Source organism: Balaenoptera acutorostrata, chromosome 1, assembly GCF_949987535.1.
Source record: "Balaenoptera acutorostrata chromosome 1, mBalAcu1.1, whole genome shotgun sequence".
In the NCBI taxonomy this organism is placed as follows: domain Eukaryota; kingdom Metazoa; phylum Chordata; class Mammalia; order Artiodactyla; family Balaenopteridae; genus Balaenoptera; species Balaenoptera acutorostrata.
This window is the reverse complement of record NC_080064.1, coordinates 109,779,832-109,798,930: the sequence shown is the minus strand read 5'-3', so window position 1 is coordinate 109,798,930 and position 19,099 is coordinate 109,779,832. Positions and strand designations below refer to the sequence as shown.

General features: G+C 38.6%; 1 protein-coding gene across 1 annotated transcript in view; it reads left to right on the top strand.

The window, feature by feature from the left end:
- Window positions 1–10,830, top strand: part of CTSS (cathepsin S) — a 29,346-nt gene extending 18,516 nt beyond the window's left edge. Inside the window, exon 8 of the mRNA XM_007178002.3 lies at window positions 10,389–10,830. Within this exon, the coding sequence (XP_007178064.1) occupies window positions 10,389–10,488 (100 nt within the window). The 3' untranslated portion in view covers window positions 10,489–10,830. The remainder of the gene's footprint in view (window positions 1–10,388) is intronic.
- The last annotated feature ends 8,269 nt before the right edge of the window (window positions 10,831–19,099 follow it).

Below are 19,099 nucleotides of genomic sequence, written 5' to 3'. Positions count from 1 at the left end.
CATTCCCACCAACAGTGCAAGAGGGTTCCCTTTTCTCCACACCCTCTCCAGCATTTGTTGTTTGTAGATTTTCTGATGATGCCCATTCTAACTGGCGTGAGGTGATACCTCATTGTTGTTTTGATTTGCATTTCTCTAATAATTAGTGATGTTGAGCAGCTTTTCAAGTGCTTCTTGGCCATCTGTATGTCTTCTTTGGAGAAATGTCTATTTAGCTCTTCTGCCCATTTTTGGATTGGGTAGTTTGTTTTTTTAATATTGAGCTGCATGCACAGTTTATATATTTTGGAGATTAATCCTTTGTCCATTGATTCATTTGCAAATATTTTCTCCCATTCTGAGGGTTGTCTTTTCGTCTTGTTTATAGTTTCCTTTGCTGTGCAAAAGCTTTTAAGTTTCATGAGGTCCCATTTGTTTATTTTTGTTTTTATTTCCATTACTCTAGGAGGTGGATCAAAAAAGATCTTGCTGTGATTTATGTCAAAGAGTGTTCTTCCTATGTTTTCCTCTAAGAGTTTTATAGTGTCCCGTCTTACATTTAGGAATCTAATCCATTTTGAGTTTTTTTGTGTGTATGGTGTTAGGGAGTGTCCTAATTTCATTCTTTTACATGTAGCTGTCCAGTTTTCCTAGCACCACTTATTGAAGAGACTGTCTTTTCTCCATCGTATATCCTTGCCTCCTTTGTCATAGATTAGTTGACCATAGGTGCGTAGGTTTATCTCTGGGCTTTCTGTCTTGTTCCATTGATCTATGTTTCTGCTTTTTTGCCAGTACCATATTGTCTTGATTACTGTAGCTTTGTAGTATAGTCTGAAGTCAGGGAGTCTGATTCCTCCAGCTCCGTTTTTTTCCCTCAAGACTGCTTTGGCTATTCGGGGTCTTTTGTGTCTCCATACAAATTTTAAGATTTTTTGTTCTAGTTCCGTAAAAAATGCCATTGGTAATTTGATAGGGATTGCATTGAATGTGTAGATTGCTTTGGGGAGTATACTCATTTTCACAATGTTGATTCTTCCAATCCAAGAACATGGTATATCTCTCCATCTGTTGGTATCATCTTTAATTTCTTTCATCAGTGTCTTATAGTTTTCTGCATACAGGTCTTTTGTCTCCCTAGGTAGGTTTATTCCTAGGTATTTTATTCTTTTTGTTGCAATGGTAAATGGGATTGTTTCCTTAATTTCTCTTTCAGATTTTGCATCATTAGTGTATAGGAATGCAAGAGATTTCTGTGCATTAATTTTGTATCCTGCAACTTTACCAAATTCATTGATTAGCTCTAGTAATTTTCTGGTGGCATCTTTAGGATTCTCTACGTACAGTATCATGTCATCTGCAAACAGTGACAGGTTTACTTCTTCTTTTCCAATTTGTATTCCTTTTATTTCTTTTTCTTCTCTGATTGCCGTGGCTAGGACTTCCAAAACTATGTTGAATAATAGTGGTGAGAGTGGACATCCTTGTGTTGTTCCTGATCTTAGAGGAAATGCTTTCAGTTTTTCACCATTGAGAATGATGTTTGCTGTGGGTTTGTTGTATATGGCCTTTATTATGTTGAGGTAGGTTCCCTCTATGCCCACTTTCTGGAGAGTTTTTTTCATAAATGGGTGTTGAATTTTGTCAAAAGCTTTTTCTGCATCTATTGAGATGATCATATGGTTTTTTTTTTTTTTTTTTTAAAGGCTACATTTTATAGCTACTTTATTTATTTATTTATTTATTTTTGGCTGTGTTGGGTCTTCGGTTCGTGTGAGGGCTTTCTCCGGTTACGGCAAGTGGGGGCCACTCTTCATTGCGGTGCGGGGACCGCTCTTCATCGCGGTGCGCGGGCCTTTCACCATCGCGGCCCCTCCCGTTGCGGGGCACAGGCTCCAGACGCGCAGGCTCAGTAGTTGTGGCTCACGGGCCCAGCCGCTCCGTGGCATGTGGGATCCTCCCAGACCAGGGCTCGAACCCGCGTCCCCTGCATTAGCAGGCAGACTCCCAACCACTGCGCCACCAGGGAAGCCCGATCATATGGTTTTTATTCTTCAATTTGTTAATATGATGTATCACATTGATTGATTTGCATATATTGAAGAAGCCTTGAATCCTGGGATAAATCCCACTTGATCATGGTGTATGATCCTTTTAATGTGTTGTTGGATTCTGTTTGCTAGTATTTTGTTGAGGATTTTTGCATCTATATTCATCAGTGATATTGGTCTATAATTTTCTTTTTTTGTAGTATCTTTGTCTGCTTTTGGTATCAGGGTGATGGTGGCCTCATAGAATGAGTTTGGGAGTGTGCCTTCCTCTGCAATTTTTGGGAAGAGTTTGAGAAGGATGGGTGTTAGCTCTTCTCTAAATGTTTGATAGAATTCACCTGTGAAGCCATCTGGTCCTGGACTTTTCTTTGTTGGAAGATTTTTAATCACAGTTTCAATTTCATTACTTGTGATTGGTCTGTTCATATTTTCTGTTTCTTCCTGGTTCAGTCTTGGAAGGTTATACCTTTCTAAGAATTTGTCCATTTCTTCCAGGTTGTCCATTTTATTGGCATAGAGTTGCTTGTAGTAGTCTCTTAGGATGCTTTGTATTTCTGCAGTGTCTGTTGTAACTTCTCCTTTTTCATTTCTAATTTTATTGATTTGAGTCCTCTCCCTCTTTTTCTTGATGAGTCTGGCTAATGGTTTATCAATTTTGTTTATCTTCTCAAAGAACCAGCTTTTAGTTTTATTGATCTTTGCTATTGTTTTCTTTGTTTCTATTTCATTTATTTCTGCCGTGATCTTTATGATTTCTTTCCTTCTGCTAACTTTGGGTTTTGTTTGTTCTTCTTTCTCTCGTTCCTTTAGGTGTAAGGTTGGATTGTTTATTTGAGTTTTTCTTGTTTCTTGAGGTAGGCTTGTTTGGCTGTAAATTTTCCTCTTAGAACTGCTTTTGCTGCATCCCATAGGTTTTGGATTGTCGTGTTTTCATTGTCAGTTGTCTCTAGGTATTTTTTGATTTCCTGTTTGATTTCTTCAGTGATCTCTTGGTTATTTTTTTTTTTTTAAGTATGAGCTTCTTTTTTTTTTTTTTAAAGAAATTCACGTTCTTTTATTTATTTATTTATTTATTTATGACTGTGTTGAGTCTTCGTTTCTGTGCGAGGGCTTTCTCCAGTTGCGGCAAGCGGGGACCACCCCCCACCGCGGTGCGCGAGCCTCCCACCATCGCGGCCTCCCTTGCTGCAGAGCACAGGCTCCAGACGCGCAGGCTCAGCAATTGTGGCTCACGGGCCCTGTTGCTCCGCGGCATGTGGGATCCTCCCAGACCAGGGCTCGAACCCGTGTCCCCTGCACTGGCAGGCAGACTCTCAACCACTGAGCCACCAGGGAAGCCCCCCTCTTGGTTATTTAGTAACGTATTGTTTAGCCTCCATGTGTTTGTGTTTTTTACGTTTTTTCCCCTGTAATTCATTTCTAATTTCATAGCCTTGTGGTCAGAAAAGATGCTTGATATGATCTCAATTTTCTTAAATTTACTGAGGCTTGATTTGTGACCCAAGATGTGATCTATCCTGGAGAATGTTCCATGTGCACTTGAGAAGAAAGTGTAACCTGTTGTTTTTGGATGGAATGTCCTATAAATATCAATTAAATCTATCTGGTCTATTGTGTCATTTAAAGCTTGTGTTTCCTTATTTATTTTCATTTTGGATGATCTGTCCATTGGTGTAAGTGAGGTGTTAAAGTCCCCCACTATTATTGTGTTACTGTTGATTTCCTCTTTTATAGCTGTTAGCAGTTGCCTTATGTATTGAGGTGCTCCTATGTTGGGTGCATTCATATTTACCATTGTTATGTCTTCTTCTTGGATTGTTCCCTTGATCATTATGTAGTGTCCTTCCTTGTCTCTTATAACATTCTTTATTTTAAAGTCTATTTCATCTGATATGAGTATTGCTTCTCCAGCTTTCTTTTGATTTCCATTTGCATGGAATATCTTTTTCCATCCCCTCACTTTCAGTCTGTATGTGTCCCTAGGTCTGAAGTGGGTCTCTTGTTGACAACATATATATGGGTCTTGTTTTTGTATCCATTCAGCCAGTCTGTGTCTTTTGGTTGGAGCATTTAATCCATTCACGTTTAAGGTAATTATCGATATGTATGTTCCTATGACCATTTTCTTAATTGTTTTGGGTTTGTTTTTGTAGGTCCTTTTCTTCTCTTGTGTTTCCCACTTAGAGAAGTTCCTTTAGCATTTGTTGTAGAGCTGGTTTGGTGGTGCTGAATTCTTTCAGCTTTTGCTTCTCTGTAAAACTTTTGATTTCTCCATCAAATATGAATGAGATCCTTGCCGGGTAGAGTAATCTTGGTTGTAGGTTCTTCCCTTTCATCACTTTAAATATGTCATGCCACTCCCTTCTGGCTTGCAGAGTTTCTGCTGAGAAATCAGCTGTTAGCCTTATGGGAGTTCCCTTGTATGTTATTTGTCATTTTTCCCTTGCTGCTTTCAATAATTTTTCTTTGTCTTTAATTTTTGCCAATTTGATTACTATGTGTCTCAGCATGTTTCTCCTTGGGTTTATCCTGCATGGGACTCGCTGCGCTTCCTGGACTTGGGTGGCTATTTCCTTTCCCATGTTAGGGAATTTTTCGACTATAATCTCTTCAAATATTTTCTCTGGTCCTTTCTCTCTCTCTTCTCCTTCTGGGACCCCTATAATGTGAATGTTGTTGGGTTTAATGTTGTTCCAGAGGTCTCTTAGGCTGTCTTCATTTCTTTTCATTCTTTTTTCTTTATTCTGTTCCACAGCAGTGAATTCCACCATTCTGTCTTCCAGGTCACTTATCCGTTCTTCTGCCTCAGTTATTCTGCTATTGATTCCTTCTAGTGTAGTTTTCATTTCAGTTATTGTGTTGTTCATCTCTGTTTGTTTGTTCTTTAATTCTTCTAGATCTTTGTTAAACATTTCTTGCATCTTCTATATCTTTGCCTCCATTCTTTTTCTGAGGTCCTGGATCATCTTCACTATCATTATTCTGAATTCTTTTTCTGCAAGGTTGCCTATCTCCACTTCATTTAGTTGTTTTTCTGGGGTTTTATCTTGTTCCTTTGTCTGGTACATAGCCCTCTGCCTTTTCATCTTGTCTATCTTTCTGTGAATGTGGTTTTTGTTCCACAGGCTGCAGGATTGTAGTTCTTCTTGCTTCTGCTCGCCCTGTAGCCTACTAGTGTTGGAGGTTCTCCTGCAGAGGCAGGGGGTGGCTGTGGCTCACTGCAGGGACAAGGACACTGGCAGCAGAAGTTCTGGGAAGTACTCCTTGGTGTGAGCCCTCCCAGAGTCTGGCAGGTGGATTCTTAACCACTGTGCCACCAGGGAAGCCTGAGCCTGATCTTAAAGTAGAGTTAGGGTAAACGTTTTATACTAAACATTATAGGAATTTATATTAAATTCATACATACTGCCTCTTCTCCATGGAATCGAAGGCTGAAAAAAAGATGTAAAAAGAAAAAAGTTGTAGCCTAGTGGTTTTCCTTAGAGATTTCTCTATAAAGAGATTAAGAGGGCTTCCCTGGTGGCGCAGTGGTTAAGAATCTGCCTGCCAATGCAGGGGACACAGATTCGAGCCCTGGTCCGGGAAGATCCCACATGCCGCGGAGCCACTAAGCCCGTGCGCCACAACTACTGAGCCTGCGCTCTAGAGCCTGCGAGCCACAACTACTGAAGCCTGTGTGCCACAACTACTGAAGCCCGCGTGCCTAGAGCCACTGCTCCACAACAAGAGCAGCCACCGCAATGAGAAGCCTGCACACCACAACAAGAGTAGCCCCCACTCTCAGCAGCTAGAGAAAACCCACGTGCAGCAGCGAAGACCCAATGCAGCCAAAAATTAAATAACTGGAAAAAAAAAGAGATTAAGAATGTGCATATTGGTTTATAACTCAGAACAGGTATTTATTACACCACTTCACTGAAATCACTCTTGCCGAGATTGCCACTCACTTCCATCTTGCCTCATTAAACAGTTTTCAAAGTCTCACCTTACCTGTCCTCTTAACATTTGATATATAATTACTCTCTCCTTTCTGAAACACTCTTTATTCGACTTTCAGGGGACCACATTCTCCTGGTTTTCTTCCTGCTCTACTTCTCAGTCTCCTGAGTTCCTTAGTTCCTTTTATTACTTCTTGCTTATAAATATTAGACTGCCCCAGGCCTCAGTTCCCCCTCTCTCTAGGCTCACTCCTTAAGTAATCTCATTTAGTCTCATGGTTTTAAACACCAGGTATGTGTTGATGACTCTCATCTTTGTATCTTTAGCCCTAATCTCTCCCCTGAGCTCCAGATTCCACGTCCAGCAGTCTACCAGCTGTGTGTCTATAGGTCTCTTTAACTTAACATGTTCAAAATAGAACTCTTGACTCCCTGCTACTGCCCCAATTTTCCCCATCTTAGTAAATGCCAACAGCACTTACCCCAGGCCAAAAAACATTGGAGCCATCTCTTCTTTCTTCATATGATACCCTACATCTAAACCATCAGCAAATCCTGTCATTTCTACCATCATTAAATTATCCCAAACCTTATCACTTCTCAATATCTCTACTGTTACCACTCTAGTTCAAGCCACTGTCCATCTCTCTTTGTCTATTGCAGTAAATCTCCCAACTGATAATCACTTTCCCTCTTATTTGCCTATAGTCAATCCTCTACACTGTAGCCAGAATGAGCTTTTTTAAATCAGAAAGCAGATGTTATTACTCTCCTACTCCAAACCCTCTAATAGCTTTCCTTCACACTCAGAATAAGACCCACATCTGTTAAAAGCGGGACATTATCTGGTTTCAGCCTGCCTCTCCAACCACCTCTCCAATTGCTTTCCCCTCTCTCACTGAGATCTAGGTACACTAGCCTTGTTGTTGTTTCCCAGACACACCAAGCTTATTCCCAGCTCTCTTCCCAGATTTTTGTATCACTTGCACCTTCAGTTTACTTAGCTCTTTGCTCAAATATTTCTTCAGATAAGCATCCCCTGACTACACCATCTAAAATGTAGCCCATGGGACTTCCCTAGTGGTCCAGTGGTTAGAACTCTGCGCTTTCACTGCTGGGCCCCGGTTCGATCACTGGTTGGGGAACTAAGATCCTGCAAGCCGCACGGCATGGCCAAAAAATAAAATAAATTAAAAAAAAAAAATGTAGCCCGGATTCCCAACACTCTGTATCCCCTTACCCTTTATTTTTCTTTACAGTACTTATCATATCATATCATATCATATTATGTATTTCTTTGTTTATTATATGTTTCCCATATAGAATGCATAGGCTTTAAAAAGACTTTGTCTACCTTGTTTAGTTCCATAATCCTAACGCCTAGAATAGTGTCTGGCACAGCCTAGGAAGTTCAAGGCTGCAATTTATTACAAAGGAAATTGGCATATATTTTAGAAGGAATATCTAATAAGTTAGTAGTCTATAATATGCAGGGAGAAGGTAGGGGGACAAACCATCTTGCTTTGTCACTGAGTAAGGGGTTTCCCAGGCCATAGGACTTTATTTTTAAAACCAGGACAATCCTAGGGAAAGTGGAACTGTTGGTCACCCTAGAAAAACACTACATACTTTTAAAGGGGATGGACTTGAGTCAAATCAGATGGACTTATACTTGGATAAGAACAAAAATAGCTACCTCTACTTGTTGAGCATTTACTACAGACACTGAGCAAGCACTTTAAATACATTTTCTCATTTAATTTTTAAGGTAATCTATGAGATAGGCATTTTATCCCCATAACACAGAATAGGAAACTCCTGATACTAAGAGAGTTAAGAAACTTGCCCAGAATTGAACAGTTTGAGTGAAAGGGCTATAGAGTTGATAAAAATAAACAACTTGGTAAGGACTGGAATGAGCATTTGGAACTGACCTTGAACAGTTCTGAAGACAAGAATTTGTCCTCAAATATTTATTTTGCTTGAGATTTTTAATCAGCTGTATTTTTAAAAGGAGGGTTAGCAGTACTCCGCCAAAAAAGAGGTCTGGGATCTACAAAGTTTGGGACAGTTGATCTCGTCCAGATACTGAGTGGGATCTGGGACTCCTAGCTCTCACTGACTGAGTTCATATTACTACTCCTAAGAGCCTCAATTCAACTTTCATTACCAGAACTTAGGTCTAAACTCAGCTTATCTAAAAATTTTTACCTTGTTTTTAGGCAGTGAAATAACTATATAGTAAGATATAGCAATATACTAATTATATAAGATCCTGGATGTTCTGGTTTGAATTTCATTCCCCATACTACCTCTCTCACAGGAAGATAGTATAAAAGTTAGAGTAGGCTTTGGAATAAAACAACCCTAGATTTGAACCCTTGATTCACAATTAACCGTTTGTGTGACTTTGGGCAAGCCACTTTACCTCTGCCAGTTTTTCTCTTTAGTAAAAAGAAGATAATACCTACCTCACAGGATGATGATTAAATGAGATAATATATGTTAAGCTGCTTAGCACAGAGTAAGTGCTCAATAAGTGGTGGCTATTGCTATTAATAATAATAGCTTAGCCAGAATTTATTATCGCTTTTGCTTATCAAACCGGATACTAAAAAAGCACTGCATCCATTGATGAGAGGTGACAGCGGAGTTTGGATTTTTTTTCTCAAGGTGTTGGTGAGGCATTAAAGGATTTTGAGCAGGGGAGTGGCAATAAATGAAAGGAATCAAAAAAGGAGCCCAGGGAATTCCCTGGAGGTCCAGTGGTTAGAACTTGGCGCTTTCACTGCTGAGGGCCCTGGTTCAATTGCTGGTCAATCCCGTAAGACGCTTGGTGCGGCCAAAAAAAAATAAAGAAGGAGCCCATAAGAGAGTTTAAGAAAGAGTGACCAGAGAGAGAAGAGAAAATCAGGACACAGTAGTGTCTTAACGCCAAGAGAGAAGTGAGGTGAGAGTAGACAACTGTGTTAAATGGTACAAGAGAGAGAGAAATAAGACCGGAAGAGTCCAGTGAATGGCTGATACGTAGAACATTTAAGGCCTATTGAAGCACAGTTGTTTTAAATTATGCCACTTGTCTTCTTCCAATAGTCCAGCATTTCTTAGTTTCTCCACTGCATGCAAAAACACAACCTTCCTTTGAGTTCTGAGCAGAAGTTTGCAATGGCTTCCCTCTGCCTATGGACTTAAACAAGTTCCTCAGTCTGCTGTTCTAAGCTCTGCACAATATGGCCCCAAACCAACTTTCTATCTTCTTTTCACACTACTCCCCTAAAGATGTTCAGTTTTCCCTTCAACTAAATTTCCTGCTGCTCTCTAAATACAAACACAGTATTTCATGCTTTTATTTGTATACTAGTTATAGCACAATTCATACAGAATATGAATTCTGACTCATAATTATTTGTACACCTACAATTATAAAATCTCACAATCATAAAAGACTTTACAAGTCATTTCTCTACAAGAATTTTGTCAATTTTTTCACTAGTATGTGAAAAAGGGAGAAAAAAGAATATTTTGGTAAATCTTTCATAGATCTAAATTTATTTGTCTCAAAGGACTATACTTAAATTAGAGGTTATGTCCTCTTAAGTTTTGTTTTTGGTGTTAAAATGTCCTTTCTTTTACAATTTGATGGTGATAATAAAGGGTTTTTTTTTTTAATGTCTGTACTTGCTAACTTAAAAACTGGTAACCTTATGTCAATCTGCAAAATTTTTTGAAATTCTCAAAGTCCATGAAATGAAAAAGTGAGGAACCATTGATCTCCTCTAACCCTTATCTGACCCATGAATTCCCCTGCAACATCTCTGACAAGTTATGTAAATCTCTAATTGAACACTTCCAGTGCCAGGGAGCTCATCTTCTCCCAAGGTAGCATATTCCATTTTTTACAGCTTTAACTATGAGCAAGTCTTACCTTATCTCAGCTCCACTTCCAGGTCAAAAAGGTGTTTGAGAGCTGCTCTTTTTTGAGACTCCCCTGCCCTGTGCCTTTTCCATAGTGGTCTATAAAAAATCTTTCTTAATTGACACTCTCTAAAGAAATTGAAGTTTGACAGGAAATCATCACCTATGATCCTATTATGCAAAAACACTTAAAGATGGGGTCTTGGAAAGGATAATAAAACTCTTTCCCTGCAGAAATAGGAGGACTTAAAGGTTTAAGATGAACCTTATATTGTTTTCCTTAGGTATTAAATCTATTCATTAATATAACATTAAAACCTACCAAACCATCCTTTGAAAATTGCCTAAAAGCCCTGGGGAAATTATTATATTATTTTGTTCCAACTTTATTTTACAGCTTTTCATATATAATCTCTTTAGGAGAAAAGCAATCTAAGAGATAAAAAGTTGATAATGTGATTTGATTATATTCATTTGTAATTTTGTGTTACTTCTTTTTCTAAAGCTGGGGCCTCAACTTTGGTGAACAAGGATATATACGGATGGCAAGAAATAGTGGAAATCACTGTGGGATTGCTAGTTATCCCTCTTACCCGGAAATCTAGAGGACCTCTTTGTTTTATAGCAATTCAAGAAAGAAGAAACACTTTCTCACAATTTATTTTTACCTGCTGTAACCAGTAGAAATGTGTGTCATGATCAATGTATATTTACTGTACTAACAGAAAATATAGTTTGATTCATCTACTTTTTTAACTTTGCAAATCTTGGGGAAAAGTTTGCTAAGTAAATTAATAATGTACTATAGATATAACTATGAAAATTGGTCAACCTGAGATAATCTGTCATGTTTGTCATTGTCTTATTTTATTTGTCCTTTTAAGTCCCCTGATATCCTGCTGAACCTCGATGGCATATAGATGCTTAATAAATAACTGCCTTTTCAACCTTGTATCATTAACATGAGGCAGGAGACAGATGGGCCCCCGGGGCAAATGGTTTGAGTTCTTTCCTTGTGGACTGATACTCTGACAAGGGAATAACAGGACAATTGAGAGAGGAGGCTGGGCCCTGCCCAGATAGAAAATAAGAGACCACATATTTCTCATTCCTGAAGTCAGGAGACCTCCCCAACTACACATGCGCAGAAAGCCTCCTTGGAGGTCAAAAGGAGAGTGATGCCAAGTGGCCAAATCTACCCATAGACCTCTTCGGTAGAATCCATCTTGGCTAAGAGATGTGCATGCACACATGGGAAAATCCTGAGCTATACCAAATTCAGACTTTGAATCAGGCAAATCAAAATGATTTGCCAAAGGAAACCTGGAAAAAATGCCACATATAAGTGATTTAAACTGCCACCAGGGTGCGACTCTTTCTGCGCCCGCTCGTGTGTCTATCCACAAGTACTGTACTTTTTTCTCCAAATTAATACTTGTTTCACCACTTTCCATCTTTGCGGGAATACTTTTTCTGCAAAGCCGCAGGGCCCGGGCCTTTCACTGACAGTGCCTAAGATTCGGTGCTCTCACCGCTGCGACCCGACCTCAATCACTGGCCGGGAACCAAAACCCTGCTTCAAGCCGTTGCAGGCCGAGGCCACCCGAGATCAACCACATACCGTTCTTTCCTTATTCTTAGGTAACTATTATAATCTATCATGAAAATCTAAATTGTAGTATGCTGGTGATATGCTATGGCAACTTTTTTTTAATAGATCTTTAACAGAGTATAATTGCTTCACAATACTGTGTTAGTTTCTGTTGTACACCAAAATGAATCAGCCATATGCATACATATGTCCCCATATTCCCACTCTCTTGAACCTCCCTCCCACCCTCCCTATCCCACCCCTCTAGGACATCGCAAAGCACTGAGCTGATCTCCCTGTGCTATGCTGCTTCTTCCCACTAGCTAACTACTTTATATTTGGTAGTGCATATATGTCGATGCTATTCTCACTTCGCCCCAGCTTCCCCCTCCCACCACATGTCCTCAAGTCCATTATCTATGTCTACATCTTTATTCCTGCCCTGCAACTAGGTTCATCAGTACCATTTTTTTTATATTCCATATATATGCATTAGCATATGGTATTTGTTTTTCTCTTTCTGACTTACTTCACGCTGTATGACAGACTCTAGGTCCAACCACCTCACTACAAATAACTCAATTTCATTTATTTTTATGGCTGAGTAATATTCCATTGAATATATGTGCCACACCCTCTTTATCCATTCATCTGTCGATGGACATTTAGGTTGGTTCCATGTCCTGGCTACTGTAAATAGTGCTGCAATGAACATTGGGGTGCATGTATCTTTTTGAATTATGGTTTTCTCAGGGTATAATATGCCCAGTAGTGGGATTGCTGGGTCATATGGTAGTTCTATTTTTAGTTTTTAAAGGAAGCTCCATACTGTTTTCCATAGCGGTTGTATCAATTTACATTCTCACCAACAGTGCAGGAAGATTCCCTTTTCACCACAACCTTTCCAGCATTTATTGTTTCTAGATTTTTTGATAATGGCCACCTGACCAGCGTTAGGTGATACCTCATTGTAGTTTTGAATTGCATTTCTCTAATAATTAGTGATGCTGAGCATCTTTTCATGTGCCTCTTGGCCATCTGTATGTCTTCCTTGGAGAAATGTCTATTTACTTCTTCCACCCATTTTTTAATTGGATTGTTTGTTTTTTTGATATTGAGCTCCATGAGCTGTTTGTATATTTTGGAGATTAATCCTTTGTCTGTTGCTTCATTTGCAAATATTTTCTCCCACTCTGAGGGTTGTCTTTTGTCTTGTTTATGGTTTCCTTTGCTGTGCAAAAGCTTTTAAGTTTCATGAGGTCCCATTTGTTTATTTTTTGTTTTTATTTCCATTACTCTAGGAGGTGGGTCAAAAAAGATCTTGCTGTGATTTATGTCAAAGAGTGTTTTTCCTATGTTTTCCTCTAAGAGTTTTATAGTGTCCAGTCTTACATTTAGGTCTTTAATCCATTTTGAGTTTATTTTTGTGTATGGTGTTAGGAAGTGTTCTAATTTCTTTTTTTTTTTTTTCACACACACACACTGTATTTTATTTTTACAAGAGATAAATAGACTGACACCAAGCATTGTACATGGATGACCACAACAAAAGGAACAATGATTGCAATTACCAAACAAGAAACACACTCATACTATGTCATAATATTGACATTCAGTCCAGTAATCCTCCACTGTAACAGCTCCTTTACTTTGCAGTGAAAATTGTTTTGTATATTCTTTGCCTCTGAGTCCTTGTGGGATTTTTTTTTTAATTCAAACAGAAAGTCACAAAAATTATACTCATCCTCATCAGTTCATTCAGTCCCATGTAATTAATATTTTTTTTATCTTGATCTTTTGTTAGCACTTTTATGACTTCATCAGTTTTTCATTAGAGTTCTGAAAATGCTTATTCATTCAGTTCAGCAGTACAGTCAGTTACCAGAAACCTGTACTTGTCAGAGTCTTTTCCTTGAATTTCTTGAAGATGAAACCCTTTTATAGGAACATATTTGCAAAAGCATCAGAGTACACCCAGAACTGTCTGTAAATGACAAAAGACTTAAAAATGACCACGGTTAAAGATTTGATGAAAGTTCATAATAATGCAGTTGACAAGAAAATTAGTTATTTCTGAGATATACATTTTAAAGTAATAACTAGGATTATGACTTATAACATTATACCAGAACATATAAGATTTTTAGAAATTTCATGTAATGTCTGAAACATTTATATTAACATATTTCCATACAAATAACCCAATGAAAGTTTAGTTGTTTTGTATGTTTGTTTTTTTATACTGCAGGTTCTTATTAGTCATCAATTTCATACACATCAGTGTATACATGTCAATCCCAATCGCCCAATTCAGCACACCACCATCCCCACCCCACCGCAGTTTTCCCCCCTTGGTGTCCATATGTCTGTTCTCTACATCTGTGTCTCAACTTCTGCCCTGCAAACCGGCTCATCTGTACCATTTTTCTAGGTTCCACATACATGCGTTAATATACGATATTTGTTTTTCTCTTTCTGACTTACTTCACTCTGTATGACAGTCTCTAGATCCATCCACGTCTCAACAAATGACTCAATTTCGTTCCTTTTTATGGCTGAGTAATATTCCATTGTATATATGTACCACATCTTCTTTATCCATTCGTCCGTTGATGGGTATTTAGGTTGCTTCCATGACCTGGCTATTGTAAATAGTGCTGCAATGAACATTCGGGTGCATGTGTCTTTTTTTTTTTTTTTTTTTGGCTGCGTTGTGGCGCACGGGCTTAGTTGCTCCGCGGCATGTGGGATCTTCCCAGACCAGGGCTCGAACCCTTGTCCCCTGCACTGGCAGGCGGATTCCCAACCACTGCGCCACCAGGGAAGCCCGCATGTGTCTTTTTGAATTACGGTTTTCTCTGGGTATATGCCCAGTAGTGGGATTGCTGGGTCACATGGTAATTCTATTTTTAGTTTTTTAAGGAACCTCCATATTGTTCTCCATAGTGGCTGTATCAATTTACATTCCCACCAACAGTGCAAGAGGGTTCCCTTTTCTCCACACCCTCTCCAGCATTTGTTGTTTGTAGATTTTCTGATGATGCCCATTCTAACTGGTGTGAGGTGATACCTCACTGTAGTTTTGATTTGCATTTCTCTAATAGTGATGTTGAGCATCTTTTCATGTGATTCATGGCCGTCTGTATGTCTTCTTTGGAGAAATGTTTATTTAGGTCTTCTGCCCATTTTTGGATTGGGTGTTTGTTTCTTTAATATTGAGCTGAATGAGCTGTTTATATATTTTGGAGATTAATCCTTTGTCTGTTGTTTCATGTGCAAATATTTTCTCCCACTCTGAGGGTTGTCTTTTGTCTTGTTTATGGTTTCCTTTGCTGTGCAAAAGCTTTTAAGTTTCATGAGGTCCCATTTGTTTATTTTTTGTTTTTATTTCCATTACTCTAGGAGGTGGGTCAAAAAAGATCTTGCTGTGATTTATGTCAAAGAGTGTTTTTCCTATGTTTTCCTCTAAGAGTTTTATAGTGTCCAGTCTTACATTTAGGTCTTTAATCCATTTTGAGTTTATTTTTGTGTATGGTGTTAGGAAGTGTTCTAATTTCATTCTTTTACATGTAGCCGTCCAGGTTTCCCAGCACCACTTATTGAAGAGGCTGTCTTTTCTCCATTGTATGTTCATGCCTCCTTTTTCATAAATTAGGTGACCATATGTGCATGGGTTTATCTCTGGGCATTCTAACCTATACCATTGATCTATATTTCTATTTCTGTGCCAGTACCATACTGTCTTGATTACTGTAGCTTTGTGGTCTAGTTTGAAGTTGGGGAGCCTGATTCCTCCAATTCCGTTTTTCTTTCTCAAGATTGCTTTGGCTATTCGGGTCTTTTGTGTTTCCATACGAATTGTAAAATTTTTTGTTCTAATTCTCTGAAGAATACCAAAGAATTCTGTGAAGAATGCCATAGTTTGATAGGGATTGCATTGGGTAGTATAGTCATTTTCACAATACTGACTCTTCCATTCCAAGAACATGGTATATTTCTCCATCTGTTTATGTCATCTTTGATTTCTTTCATCAGTGTTTTATAGTTTTCTGAGTACAAGTCTTTCACTTCCTTAGGTGGGTTTATTCCTAGGTATTTTATTCTTTTTGTTGCAATGGTAAATGGGATTGTTTCCTTAATTTCTCTTTCATATTTTTCATCATTAGTGTATAGGAATGCAAGAGATTTCTGTGCATTAATTGTGTATCCTGAAACCTTACCAAATTCATTGATTAGCTCTAGTAGTTTTCTGGTGGCATCTTTAGGATTTTCTATGTATAGTATCATGTCATCTGCAAACAGTGACAGTTTTATTTCTTTTCCAATTTGTATTCCTTTTATTTCTTTTTCTTCTCTGATTGCTGTGGATAGGACTTCCAAAACTATGCTGAATAAGAGTGGCGAGAGCTGACATCCTTGTCTTGTTCCTGATCTTAGTGGAAATGCTTTCAGTTTTTCACCATTGAGTATGATGCTTGCTGTGGGTTTGTCATATATGGCCTTTATTATGTTGAGGTAGGTTCCCTCTATGCCCATTTTCTGGAGAGTTTTTATCATAAATGCATGTTGAATTTTGTCAAAAGCTTTTTCTGCATCTATTGAGATGATCATATGGTTTCTATTCCTTAATTTGTTAGTGTGGTGTATCACATTGACTGATTTACATATATTGAAGAATCCTTGCATCCCTGGGATAAATCCCACTTGATCATGGTGAATGATCCTTTTAATGTGTTGTTGGATTCTGTTTGTTAGTATTTTGTTGAGGATTTTTGCATCTATATTCATCAGTGATATCAGTCTTCCCTCCAAAGCCTCCTCCAGGCCACGTGGGTCCTAGGGGCATAAGAGGGAGGCTGAGGAGATCAGGAGAGGCAGGCAGAAGGGGCCCTCTGGGAGGAGCAGGAGAGGAGTGGAGGGTGTTTGCCCCGCCCACTCGAACCCAAGAAGCCTGCTGGGCTCCCAGGTGAGGTCCCCCACCCTCTGAGACCAGGGGTGGGGGATACACCTGGGCCCCTTCTGTTCCTGTTGAGCCTATGCCCCACCCCCCCCACAGCCCCTAGCCCCTTTTCCAGCCTTGTGGATCCTAAGCATAGGCCCCGCCCACCACCCAAACCTCACCCTTGCTTAGGCCCTGCCCTCCACAGCCAAGCCTTTCCCCCCCCCCCCCCTTTTTTTTCCCTCTTCCTCTTTTTTACTGTTGTGGTACTGTTTTACCTCCTGGTTTTTGATTCATCTATATTTTTATTTTTATATTGTTTCTAACATATCTGTTAGTTTCCTAGTCTAATTTTATTTTTTACTTTGGTATCGTTCTCTTTTTTTTTTTGCTGCCCCACACAGCTTGCAGGATCTTGGTTCATGAGCTGGGGGTGGGGCTGAAGCTCCTGTGGTGGGAGCTCTGTGTCCGAAACACTGGACTAACAGAGAACTTCAGATCCCAGGGACTATTCATCAGAGTGAGGTCTCAAGGAGGTCCTCATCTCTGCACCAAGACCCAGCTCTTCCCAACAGCTTACAAACTCCAGTGTTGGAAGCCTCAGGCCAAACAACCAGGAAGAGAGGAACACAATCCCACTCATAAAAGAAAAAAGAAAGAAAGAAAGAAAAATGAGATGGAAAAAAAAATATGTTACAGATGAAGGAGTAAGGTAAATACCTACAAGACCAAATAAATGAAGAGGTAATAGGCAATCTACCTGAAAAACAATTCAGAGTAATGATAGTAAAGATGACCCACAATCTCAGAAATAAAATGGAGGCACAGATTGAGAAAATACAAGAAATGTTTAACAAACATCTAGAAGAACTAAAGAACAAACAAACTGAGACGAACAACACAATAACTGAAACGAAGATACACTAGAAGCAATCAATAACAGAATAACTGAGGCAGAAGAATGAATAAGTGAGCTGGAAGACAAAATGGTGGAAATAACTGCTGAGGAGCAGAATAAAGAAAAAATAATGAAAAGAATTAAAGACAATCTCAGAGACCTCTGGGACAACACTAAACGCACCAACATTCGAATTATAGGGGTCCCAGAAGAAGAAGAGAAAAAGAAAGGGTCTGAAAAATATTTCAAGAGATTATAGGTGAAAACTTCCCTAACCTGGGAAAGGAAATAGTTACCCAAGTCCAGGAAGCACAGAGAATCCCATACAGGATAAACCCTAGGAAAAACACACCAAGACACATATTAATCAAACTAATAAAAATTAAATTCAAAGAAAAAATATTAAAAGCAGCAAGGATAAAACAAAAAGTAACATACAAAGGAATCTCCATAACGTTATCAGCCGATATTTCAGCAGAAACTCTGCAGGTCAGAAGGGAGTGGCAGGATATACTTAAAGTGATGAAAGAGAAAAACCTACAACCAAGATTACTCTACCCAGCAAGGATCTCATTCAGATTCGATGGAGAAATCAAAAGTTTTTCAGACAAGCAAAAACTAAGAGAATTCAGCACCACCAAATGAGCTTTACCACAAATGCTAAAGAAACTTCTCTAGTCTGGAAACACAAGAGATGAAAAAGACCCACAAAAACAAACCCAAAACAACTAAGAAAATGGTAATAGGAACATACATATCGATAATAACCTTGAATGTAAATGGATTAAATGCCCCAACCAAAAGACACAGACTGGCTGAATGGATACAAAAACAAGACCCATATATATGCTGTCTACAAGAGACCCACTTCAGACCTAGGGACACATACAGACTGAAAGTGAAGGGATGGAAAAAGATATTCCATGCAAATGGAAATCAAAAGAAAGCTGAGTAGCAATACTCATATCAGATAAAAGAAACTTTAAAATAAAGACTGTTACAATGGATAAGGAGGGACACTACATAATGATCAAGGGATCAATCCAAGAAGAAGATATAACAATTATAAATGTTTATGCACCCAACATAGGAGCACCTCAATACATAAGGCAAATGTTAACAACCATGAAAGGAGAAATCGATAGTAACACAATAATAGTAGGGGACCCATTACACCAATGGACAGATCATCCAAACAGAAAATAAATAAGGAAACACAAGCTTTAAATGACACAATAGACCAGATAGATTTAACTGGTATTTATAGAACATTCCACCCGAAGTGGCAGAATACACTTTCTTCTCAAGTGCACATGGAACATTCTCCAGTATAGATCACATCTTGTGTCACAAATCAAGCCTCGGAAAATTTAAGAAAATTGAAGTTGTATCAAGCATCTTTTCTGACCACAATGCTATGAGATTGGAAATCAATTACAGGAAAAAAACTGTAAAAAACACAAATACATGGAGGCCAAACAGTGCACTACTACATAACCAAGAGATCACTGAAGGAATCAAAGAAGAAATAAAAAAATACATAGAAACAAATAACAATGAAAACACAATGACCCAAAATCTATGGGATGCAGCAAAAGCAGTTCTAACAGGGAAGTTTACAGCAATTCAATCTCACCTCAAGAAACAAGAAAAATCTCAAATAAACTATCTAACCCTACACTTAAAACAACTAGAGAAAGAAGAACAAAGAAAACCCAAAGTCAGTAGAAGGAAAGAAATCATAAAGATCAGAGAATAAATAAATGAAATAGAAACGAAGAAAACAAT